General features: G+C 51.8%; 1 protein-coding gene across 6 annotated transcripts in view; it reads right to left on the bottom strand.

Annotated features, from left to right (window-relative positions):
- Window positions 1–507: 507 nt before the first annotated feature.
- The window catches only part of LOC308407498 (nucleolar protein 4-like), a 119005-nt gene continuing 107617 nt past the window's right edge, over window positions 508–11895 (bottom strand). For 3 of the 6 annotated variants that reach the window (XM_080899156.1, XM_080899157.1, XM_080899158.1), the window contains 3 exons: window positions 10896–11009; window positions 7822–8074; window positions 510–7633 (listed from right to left, as the gene is read on the bottom strand). In XM_080899156.1, the coding sequence (XP_080755282.1) occupies window positions 7389–7633; window positions 7822–8074; window positions 10896–11009 (612 nt within the window). In that variant the 3' untranslated portion in view covers window positions 510–7388. Of the gene's footprint in view, window positions 7634–7821; window positions 8075–10895; window positions 11010–11895 lie in introns of all 6 variants that reach the window. The other 3 variants (XM_080899155.1, XM_080899154.1, XM_080899153.1) reach the window with 2 other exon arrangements.

Here is an 11895-nt window from a genome sequence, read left to right as displayed (position 1 = left end):
TCATGAAGTCAAGCTGCAGCACACTGGTGTCCAATATGAGGATCGCAGTCCCCCAAAGGGCCACCACACAGACGTCAGAAACATTTGAGCATTTAAAGAATAAATATTTAATGAAATGATGTGAGTGTGGCCTAATTCTAACAACTCCATTTTATTTATATTCCTGCAGTTCCTCTGACGCCCAGCAGAGGCAGCAGTGAGTCTGTTGAAACCTTCCAGTACAAATAAACATGGAAGTGCAGCTGAAGTATGTAAAATCAAACGCACGTATTCATACAACGAATTATTGAGGAACACAGGCAGTAAAAACTCAATGTTTAATGACATCATGTGACCGATAACATGGCTAACACTGTACTAACAGACCAAGAAGGCGGAGCTCCAGGATTCCAGGATTGTGATTGGATGTTATTCTGTGTATGTGTGATGCTTCCACACAGTCTGTGCTAACCAAGCATCTTTTATATACAGTCTGTGTTATGATGTGTAATGTGCTATGAAGTCATGTGATCAAATTACGGCGACTTCCCAAACCAAACAGGAAGTGACTTTAATCCGAACGCTCGCTGCTGCAGATTATTCAGCCCGGACACGGTCCGGTGTGCTGCATCCGACTGAGCGGATTTCTGTCAGAGGCCCCAGACGAACCTGCAAACGGCTCTGGATGCGATCCGCAGCCACCGACGTAAATGCGGTGCAGTGAGGGGTCAGTCTTCGTGATGGGAGGAAATAAGGGCGCGTGAAAGCTGGCGTCTGATAGATAGCACACAGTTTTTATTAGTATATTTAGCTTTGTGATGTACAGCTCGGGAGGAAACAAACCAAAAACAAACTGAACGGTCACAAAGTCCAGAAACATTTCAGCCTTAGCAGTGACATCACACAAAGAAAGCTCAGTCTGTATAATCATTGGTTTCTTCGTCATGGACCAGAGTGATATGTAGTCATCAACAGAAAGAATAAGAACCCAGATTTCTTCTTTTCTTTTTCACATATATTATCAACACTTTTCTAAAGAATCAAAATATTCAGCCACAGGTACTGCAAAAGGTATCCACTGTTATATAGAAGAATAATAAACACAATAAATATAAAAAGAATTGATTTGATATAATTTATATGGTATCAAAGAGAGGGAAATGGGCCTTCAGCTGCTTTTATAAAAGTCATGTCCTTTTTTCTGTTCCTGAGGTTGAGTTTCGCCGTCCGCAGTTTAAGTTTCGCTAAATACACTCACAGACTAAAGACCCGACGCCCGGGGCCCGAAATGGCTTTTCATTCACTGAGGAATCGTGTCCCACGGATCACGGAGGGTCGCCGTGGCCCCGCTGGGATCCTGTGTGCCGTGGAGTCAGCCGAGAGGTCGGGGGTCAACCGCAACCCACCCCTCCAGAGCCGAACAATCGCACAACTCCTCCCTCCCACACCCAGAAGGCCGCCCGGGAACGCCTCGACTTTCTTCACCGAGCACGTTAGCGTGCCAGATTTAACTCAACGCTAATGATGCTAACAGGAAGTACCCGATCCCCCAGACCCTACGGAGGACTGAAACTGCCAAAGTGACTGAACAGCTCCAACACTTTAACAGAAAATTAAATGCATCAACCCAAACATTTCTGTCCATATTCACCTTTGTACAGATTTACCCCGTCTGGCTTTGACCCGGCTTCAGTGACTGTGCCAACATCTGGACCACATCTGGGCCAGGCTCACCACCTCTCCTGCAGGAAATCGCCGTCTTCTAAAAACTAGACCAAACTGTGCACTACTAAAAATAATGAAAATAAAAATATATAAATAATGTTCTCATTTGTCATAATCCCATAAAACTAACACTGATGAACTGAAAACAGGCTTTAAATTAAAACTAACGGCCTGCAAATCATTTACCTGAGCTGTAAATGAGCCTTAGGTCAGGTCCAAACATGGCTGCTGCACGGGTACCTGCGTGCCAATTACATTCATTTATTCATGCATTCATTTTGCACTTTATTTCCTTATTTACAACATGAAACAGGAAATAAAGAGGAGAATTACAGTTCAGATTAATTTCTTAGTTGATGCATTTAAAGGTGCTAAGGCCATTAGTACTTTTGGCACTCTCAGGCCTCCACAGTGGGAAAGGGCAGAGTGTGAAAGGTGGATAATCATATTTAGTCTCAGCCCCATTTCCCTGTGTGAGGAAGGAGCGAGAGGAACTCAGGAGTGGAAAAGAGAGGCATGAAGATGAAAACAGAAAGAACCAGAAAAGAAAAATAGCAAAAATCTGTACATGTAAACATCACACTTCCACTGAGTCGAACCATGAGGAGAGTTACAGGTTTCACATTGGTATTACTGAAGGTACGAAGGCCCGGCAGAGGACGTCGAGACAGTCACGAGTCCGGCACAAAGAAGTCAGCCAAAGACGGGAAGGAAAGAGAAAAGCACTAACTGAAAACCAGGAAACCGAGCGGCCCGGACGCCGTCTTTATATTCTGACAGAAGCCGTACAGATAGAAAAATAAAAACGCTCCATAACGCCGTCTGCCTTCTTTCTTTTTTTCTTAAAGACGTGTTTTGAGCTTAGATTCTGATTCGATGGGACCTGACTGGCATCGCGACTACAGACGCCGTCCTCCACAGCAACATGTGATTCAAGACACAAACAATACATCCTGCACTTTGATGTTCATGTCTGCATCTGTTAGAAACCTGCCGCCATGACAGCCAGATTTAATGAGTGAAGCGCGCGTTTCCACGCTTCATCAAACTCGAGTCTTTGAGCCAAAAGGAAACAAACTGAGAGGAACCAGCTGGAGTCGTGGTTCCTGCTTCTACACAGACTGCTGACCCTCGCTTCTGAGGGTGAGGAACGACCGGGAGCACGATCCCATCGTGAGGTCACGCCCCTTTAAATTCGTCCCTGAGGACCGATCGTCTGAGGCAGACGGTTCAGAGGAAACCGCTCAGACTGTGGGTCGAGCTCTCCTCCTCCTCGCCACGTCTTCCTCCGTGCTAAGAGCGGTTGGCACCTCCTTTGAGTGATCTAAAGGTGACAGCAGCAGGAAGACCCTGACCCTGAACCTTAAGATGACCCCTCAACATCCTTCAGAGGGGCTGACAGGAGGCTTCTGTTACCTGTGGACACAGGTGGGCTCTCCATGCTGACTCACCGTCATCACAGCAGGCTGCGACTGATGGTTTTTCCTTTTAAGGAGTTAAAACAGGTGGACATGAAGACAGAAGGCGCTAAATGTGACGTAAACTGATCGACTCCACCTCCAGAGTCTCTGAGGCCCGAGAGGTCGACGAGACGCCGTGATCTTTGTGACACACTGACCACCTCTGTCTCAACACGACCTTTAAAAACAGAGCAGCTGTGGAGGACAGCTAAGATGAGCTCAGCATCCGCGGCGGCGCCGGCCGGGGCCCGTCTGCTGACGTGCACGTTCGGAATGTGTGGTAGAAACTGCTGGAATATAAAAAGACCACTTTAATCACACTACAAAATATAGAAATCAGAAGAAGAATCACGTCATACTAAAAAATAGAAACTGGATAGAAACGCATCTGCTATGTACTCGACCGTGGAGACGTTAACAACGAGCGGAGAAGGAGGCGGCGGCGGCGGTGTATGGCTAAAACACTGGGATCATTCTCCCGATCTGTCCGGCTGTGCCGACAGCAGGAATGGAAACCAAACAGAGAGCAAATTCCACCTTTCTGCAGATTGTCATTTGCTTTTTGTTGTGTGTGATTCAGAAACATCCTCTCTGAGAAACAGGAAGTGATGCGATGATTTCATCAGACCATCTCAAAGGTTTTATGAACTTATTCCTTAAGAAATCCAACAAAAGACGAATAATAACAAGGTCGCCAGAGGTCGTTTCAAAGGAGCAGAAGGTATCGAGGAGGATGAACAGAACGGCTTCAAACATTCGACCCTGGCGTGAGCAGGAAGTTAAAGGAAGTCGGGAACATAAAGCAGAAGTGCATTGAACTGTTCCTGCGTTTCCTCTGAACTTTATGGAGTCCTCAGAGTCCGTACAGGCGATTCTGAAGGCGATCACAGAGAAAGACTGCTTCAAAGGACGTGTTTGGAGACTTCAGGACATCCTCCCCGACAGCAGGAAACCAATCGCACGCTGCCATTCAAAGTAAACAAACAACTGTTTGTCTAACAGGAGGATCTCGTTTATTTCTCACAAACATTTGGGAGCTTCGAGGCTTTTGGAACGGCAGCAGTGCAGGTGAAACCCCGCCGCGGTCCGAGGGATCGCCACACCTCCAAGTCCCGGGTCTGCTGACGCTGCCGCCACAGCAGAGAGCGGTTCAGCCCATCACAGCACACCTGGACCGGTCCAGGTGACCCAGAGGTGCTGGGTCGCTCTGACTCCGAAAGCCAGGAAGCAGAGGCAGCATCTGAGAGCACAGTGAGGATCAGATGGAGGAAGAGCAGGACGGGACGCCGGGACCCAAACTCTGTTTACGAGGACGAATAAAGTTTGATTGGACATCGGTGTTGATCGTCCTTTTTAAATGCTTTGAGGTGAAAGGGGGGTCAAAGGTCGTGCCCTCCTGCTCTTCTTCTTGTCTTTTTTTTTTTTTTTGCATATTTTTCTCCAGTTTTCCTCTCGCTGATCTTTAATCACAGCTTTCCAAAAACAAAACCTCATCAAATTCAGTCACTTCCGTGTGAAACTTTTCCCAAAGCTCGGGCGCTTCTGTCGCTGCACATGAGCATGAAGGTGTGGATGTTTGGGTGGAGGCTGTGAGGTCTGAGCTGCCATCACAAACCTTCCAGTGAACGTGGTGATTATCAGCCGCATGACAGAAAACTGTCATGCCACGCCCCCCCTTTGCTTCACAGCAGAGCGGGGCGTGGGGGATTGGGGGCGGTCCCTCTGAGGAAACATGCATACACTCACACAAAGGGGCTCCGCCCCTTCACATCACAGATGACTGTTGCTTTCCTCGCTGTGCAAAAAGGGAGCAAATTACAGTGAAATGACCGTCGAGCTGAGTAGAAACCATAATAGAAGCAGAGCATCATCCAGGAAACCAGGAGCTTAACGAGCCCAAGTCCCTAACGAGCGCCTGAGGCCTCAACGAGGGCCCAAACTCCTAATGAGCCCGAGGCCCCACGAGCCCGAGGCCCCAACGAGCCCGAGGCCTTACCGAGCCCGAGGCCCTACCGAGGCCCCAACGAGCCCGAGGCCCCAACGAGCCCGAGGCCCTACCGAGGCCCCAACGAGCCCGAGGCCCTACCGAGCCCGAGGCCCCAACGAGCCCGAGGCCCCAACGAGCCCGAGGCCTTACTGAGCCCGAGGCCCCAACGAGCCCGAGGCCCCAACGAGCCCGAGGCCTTACTGAGCCCGAGGGCCTTAACGAGCTGAGGTTCAAAATGCACTTTGAAGCTAAATTTCACATAATGAAAAATAATTATCTTTAAACAACGCTATCAAAAGACAAAAGTACTCAGCGGTGATGAGAACGAGAATTAAAGGAAGAGTTTGAGTTTGGGGAAATAACTTGCTTCCTTGCAGAGATCCTGATGGGACGTTTGATGTTCTGACAGCTAGCTTAGCTTAGCTCAAAGACTGCAGGCAGGGGTAAACAGCTAGCCTGGCTCTGTTTAAAGGTCAGAAAATCTGCTTATTCCTGTACAGAGCACCAGCTAACATGTTATGTTTTCTCTCTTTTTTTTTAGTATGGCTTCTTTTTACAGGGCATAACATGCTAATGAGTAAGCTAGCCACTTCCCCCAGCTTCTAGTGTTTAAAGCTAAGCTAGCTTAGGGCTACTGTCTTGTATCCTATATGGTCCAGAAGCTACTGCTGAGCCATAAGCATGTTAACCTCTGCTCTAAAGTTTTAACATGGGAGTCTATGAGGCCGACCCACCACTGGAGCCTCCAGAGGACATCAGAGGAACTGCAGCTTCTAGAGCTCCAGGGTTGGAAGGTGCAGCTGAAATTTACAGACAGGTACAACAATGAGGTCAGATTTTCATCTAACTTGAAAGCAAATCCTATTTCCACAAACGTCAAACTCTTCAAGCAGCAGAGCGTAAGCAGGGACCAGAACATCAGGAGTGATTCCAACATGGCTGAGAACCTGAGGGAGGAGCTCCCGCTCCACTTATCTGCTGCCTCACTTTCCTCTCAGACTAATCACAAGTTACACACTAGTAAACAAACAGATAGTATTAATCTACACGGGACTAGAAGTTTGTACAGCCCTCCCCGTGCCCTCCAAACTGAGGGGAGGGTCCGAAAAGAAGAAGATTCACAGTTAGAAAGTCACAAAACACGACAGGAATCGAGCCCTATGAAGCAAAACAAAGAAAGCAGCCAACCAAGCAGCCAGCGGGACAGAGAGGAGCGCCGGATCGGACCGTCGCTCTCTGAGCCGGTTGGTCGTGTTTTCACGGGGCACTGCGGCGAGCTACCGCCCGGCTGTGTTGAGGTTTCAGGTCTATGGCAGAAGGTCCGGTTTTTAAAATAGCAGCAGCAACATGAAAGTTCATCATTATAATCATAGTAATAACAACAATAATAATAATGGCCATCTCAGAGTTTAACAGACACACACAGTAAGACGGAGCAGTCCTCCTCATCCTCAAGCCTGAGGAAGAGGAGGAGGTTTAGGTCCACGAAGAAGAGCCGGAGAGTAGGTCCAAACAGAGAGAAGAAGAAGAGGAGGAGGAGGAGGGACAGATGCTGAGGTTTCATAGAAGCTGGAGGTAAACCTGCGCACACGTGCACGACTCTCCTCAGAAAAGAAAGAAACGCTGACGACATCAGGAGGCGGAGAAACCCGGCTTCACCTGCAGGAGCTGAGCGTTTGATTGGCAGGTCTGATCTGAGGTATTTCCTGGCGGTCAAAATGGCGTCTCGGATGCATAAGTGAGCGCGCGGCTCCCGGGGCCAAGGGCAAGGACGGGGTGAGGTCAGAGGTGAGGAGAAAGTGCTGAAGGACACAGAGAGCTTATATACAGGCGAACACGAACAGTCTGTTCTTTTTCTTCTTTCACTTTAAAAAAGTCCAACGGAAAAATCACGAAAGAGAAAACGTCCCAACAAAGAAACGGACAGCGTCCGAAAACAGACAGCCTCAACGCGACGTCGTTTTTATAACCAGAAGAAGATCGACCCCACAGCTCCCCAGAGAGTCTTTGCTCCTCCTCCTCTGTGATTGTGAGGCGCCTCCGCAGAGGAGCCGAGCTTCCTGCGGCGTTCCGGGTTTTGTTCTCAGGCAGGATTCGGTGGATTCTCCGCCCTCGCTGCGGCCTCAGGTTCCCGTTTTCCTCCAAACGGTCGCCACAGTTTCAAAACCAGGCGAGGCCGGCGAGGGCGCAGGAAACGTGACGGGGTAGTGTGTGTGTGTGTGTGTGTGTGTGTGAGATCAGTTCTGCTGCAGGATGAGGTTTTCCAGCTCGTCTGCTGAGCGCAGCAGGAAGGCGGCTGACTCTCGGTATCCAGCGATCAGCTGACGCACGGCCGTGATCTCTGGCTGGCTGAGCTGGGTCGACGCCCCGCCCCCTCCTCCACCACCACTGCCCCGCCCACCGAGGCTGTTGGCGGCAACAGAAGAGGAGGAGTTGCTGACGTTGGTGGAGGAGTGAGACTTCATGCTGAGGTCAGTGGGGCCTGCAGAGGAACACGGTCGACATCATGATGTCATTACTTAGAAATAATGTGATATTACATAAAATATGTTCCTGACACGAGAAAACATCCACAGGAAGGACCCGAACATTTCAACTTTGGACCTTTGATGATGAAACCACACCCAACAATCTGTAAGTAAAAGACGGACTGCTTGTGTCATCACTTACCGTTGGTCTGACCAGCAACAGCAGCAGCGGCAGCAGCAGCACCGGTTGTCAAGGAAACAGGGTGTTGCATGGTGGCGCTCAGGCCTGGGTATCCACGGTAACCGTAGCTGAGGCCAGCGCCGTTGATATAGAGCTGGGACTCCTGGGAGGAGAAGGCTGAGGCGGCCAATGAGTAGGCGGAGTGAGCGAGGGACGCCGGCTCCCTCAGAACGCCTCCGACCCCGGACGGCTTATCCAGAGTGATCTGCTCATCCTGAGGAAGGACAAGGAAGTCAGGAGCTTTTCAAAATAAAAACAGCACGATGGGGACAGGAAGCAGGAATGCTGATGCTGAAAGGGGATTTTTCTCTCATGGAATTAAAGAAAAACTTCCAAAACTGGAAAGTTGATAAACGCAAACTGCACTCACAGCAGCTTCGAAACATATTCATGATCATGGGCACCGCCTGCCGTGGGCGTGTCCAACTACAGCTCTGAATGTTGTATGGATAACCAACACATCACAGGTGTGATGGCAGCTAAACCCAGTGGAGTGGTAATAATTAGTGCTGTCAGCGCCATAATCGCATTAACGTGTGCGTGGGGCTGCACGGCGCTAACGAGTTAACCGTGCTAACCTGTAGACGCCATGCAGCCTCTCGCACGGGGAATCTGCGCTAACAGAGATTAACGCTGACAGCGCTACTAATAATAATGCAAGAGCAAACACCAACAACTGGGTGAGCGGGGCTGTTAGTGTGTGTGTATACGGATAATAGCAAACACTGTAAGGAATTTTGTTCGCTCAAATTAAACTCAAATTTTCTCAGAATAGAGGCACAAAAATAACGCCATATCCTCGCCCCTGTCCTCCACACTGTCCTCGCCCCTGTCCTCCACACTGTCCTCCACACTGTCCTCGCCCCTGTCCTCCACACTGTCCTCCACCCTGTCCTCGCCCCTGTCCTCCACACTGTCCTCGCCCATCCTTGACACCGTCCTCGCCCCTGTCCTCGCTCCTGTCCTCCACACTGTCCTCGCCCCTGTCCTCCACACTGTCCTCGCCCCTGTCCTCCACCCTGTCCTCGCCCCTGTCCTCCACACTGTCCTCGCCCCTGTCCTCCACACTGTCCTCCACACTGTCCTCGCCCCTGTCCTCCACACTGTCCTCGCCCCTGTCCTCCACACTGTCCTCCACCCTGTCCTCGCCCCTGTCCTCCACACTGTCCTCGCCCATCCTTGACACCGTCCTCGCCCCTGTCCTCGCTCCTGTCCTCCACACTGTCCTCGCCCCTGTCCTCCACACTGTCCTCGCCCCTGTCCTCCACCCTGTCCTCGCCCCTGTCCTCCACACTGTCCTCGCCCCTGTCCTCCACACTGTCCTCGCCCCTGTCCTCCACACTGTCCTCGCCTTGACCCTGTCCTCCACACTGTCCTCCACACTGTCCTCGCCCCTGTCCTCCACACTGTCCTCGCCTTGACCCTGTCCTCCACACTGTCCTCGCCCCTGTCCTCCACACTGTCCTCGCCCATCCTTGACACCGTCCTCGCCCCTGTCCTCCACACTGTCCTCCACACTGTCCTCGCCCCTGTCCTTGACACTGTCCTCGACACTGTCCTCGCCTTGACCCTGTCCTCGTCACTGTCCTCGCCCCTGTCCTCGCTCCTGTCCTCCACACTGTCCTCGCCCCTGTCCTCCACACTGTCCTCCACACTGTCCTCGACACTGTCCTCCACACTGTCCTCGCCCCTGTCCTCCACACTGTCCTCGCCTTGACCCTGTCCTCCACACTGTCCTCGCCCCTGTCCTCCACACTGTCCTCCACACTGTCCTCCACACTGTCCTCGACACTGTCCTCCACACTGTCCTCGCCTTGACCCTGTCCTCCACACTGTCCACGCCCCTGTCCTCCACACTGTCCTCCACACTGTCCTCGCCCTCCTTGACACCGTCCTCGCCCCTGTCCTCGCCCCTGTCCTTGACACTGTCCTTGACACTGTCCTCGACACTGTCCTCGCCTTGACCCTGTCCTCGCCCCTGTCCTCCACACTGTCCTCGCCCCTGTCCTCGCCCCTGTTCTCCACACCGTCCTCGCCCCTGTCCTCGCTCCTGTCCTCCACACTGTCCTCGCCCCTGTCCTCCACACTGTCCTTGCCCCTGTCCTCGCCCCTGTCCTCCACACCGTCCTCGCCCCTGTCCTCCACACTGTCCTCGCCCCTGTCCTCGCCCCTGTCCTCCACACCGTCCTCGCCCCTGTCCTCGCTCCTGTCCTCCACACTGTCCTCCACACTGTCCTTGCCCCTGTCCTCGCCCCTGTCCTCCACACTGTCCTCCACACTGTCCTCACCTTGACCCTGTCCTCCACACTGTCCTCGCCCCTGTCCTCCACACTGTCCTCGCCCTCCTTGACACCGTCCTCGCCCCTGTCCTCGCCCCTGTCCTTGACACTGTCCTCGCCCCTGTCCTCCACACTGTCCTTGCCCCTGTCCTCCACACCGTCCTCGCCCCTGTCCTCGCCCCTGTCCTCCACACTGTCCTCGCCCCTGTCCTCCACACTGTCCTTGCCCCTGTCCTCGCCCCTGTCCTCCACACCGTCCTCGCCCCTGTCCTCGCTCCTGTCCTCCACACTGTCCTCGCCCCTGTCCTGCACATTTCGTCCCTGAAACATGGCTGTGAGTCAGGGCTGTGCAGGGGCCACAGCATGTGTGTGTCTGCATGATGAGGAGACGCTGCTGCTGTAAATGACAGAAACGTGTCAGCGCTGCTGTTCTGTGGTCATCAGTCGGGTTTGTGTCACAGATAATATTCCTTACTTTTTGAAAAACAGGAACCTTAAATTGCTCGTCGGTTGCTGTGGTGTGAATGGTCTCTATCAGCTGTATGTATGCACTGCTTCACATTTTCCACAGTGAGCTGGATCGGAATCTTTGTCGGGCTGACTCTGGCCCGCGGGCCTCATGTTTGACACCAGCACTGAAGCCCTGATGTTCCTTCGGGGTTTTCTGATCAGAAAGGAGAGAGCGCCTCTCGCTGGAAGCCGTCAGTAAAGCAGCTCTGTGTCGGACACAACTGTGGAAGCACCGCAGGAACTCACGTGGTAGCCTTCGAGGCGCATCCTCTTGGCAGCGTTGCGTGATTCGCTCTCGCAGGCAGCAGCCAGGATGTTCTCAGCCATGGCCGAGGTGAGGTGAGGTGGAGTGGGGCGGGTCTGAAAACAACAGAAGCTCAGGGTCAGAGTCTTCGGGTTCTTCATCATCACGTTCACATCACTAACATCAAGGAAAATCATCCACAGCAGAAAAAAACAGAACAATTAACCAACGAGCTAAAAAAGCGATCAGCAGGAGAACATGAGGAGTGATCGTGAGAGTGGAAGGAAACGTCCAGGAGAAGGTAGTCAAACCGCTTCAGCTCACAGCGAGGAGGAAAACACACTGAGGAAGAGGAGGTGGAGATGAAGAATGAGGGCACCACAGGGAGGAAGAGCCTGAAGATGGAAAATAAGAGGTTTACAGGTGGGAGAGGAAGATGAAGGTAAACTGATGATCTGTGAGGAGAAGAGGAAAAACAAGAAGAAAAAGAGGATGAGGAGGAAGAACCAGAATAAGAAGAAGATGAAACAGCAGGAGATGAAGGACAAGAAAGCTTAGATGATGAAGAATAACATCAGCTATCCAAGCATGTGTGTCTCCACCACCAGGGGCAGCAGAGACTGTGCCGTGATTGGTCAGTTTGTCCTCCACACTCTCAGACTACATTTATGACATTGACCTTCAGAGCTCAGACTCAGCTGTGATGATCACCTGTGAAAGCTCCTGGCTCTGACCTTTGCCCTCTGTGGACGCAGACGTGAGCACCGTGACAGAGACGCGCTGTGACTGCGTGGGACACGAGCTCCGAGTGTCTTTGTCACATGTTCCACTGCAGGCACCTGTACCTGTTCCTTTGGTATATTATCCTGAGCTCGTGTCCTCTTTAGCCCCCGTCCTTCTGACCTTGTGTTTAGGTCACAGTGAACAAACCGCTTCAGTCCATCTGAGACCTTCACTTTAAATGCGACTCTACAGAAGTTCAACCATCCCAGCTAACCTTTG

Source organism: Rhamphochromis sp. 'chilingali' (assembly GCF_963969265.1).
Source record: "Rhamphochromis sp. 'chilingali' genome assembly, chromosome: 12".
Lineage (NCBI taxonomy): Eukaryota > Metazoa > Chordata > Actinopteri > Cichliformes > Cichlidae > Rhamphochromis > Rhamphochromis sp. 'chilingali'.
Note: the sequence above shows the minus strand (reverse complement) of the source record. Positions and strands in the feature narration are given on the sequence as shown.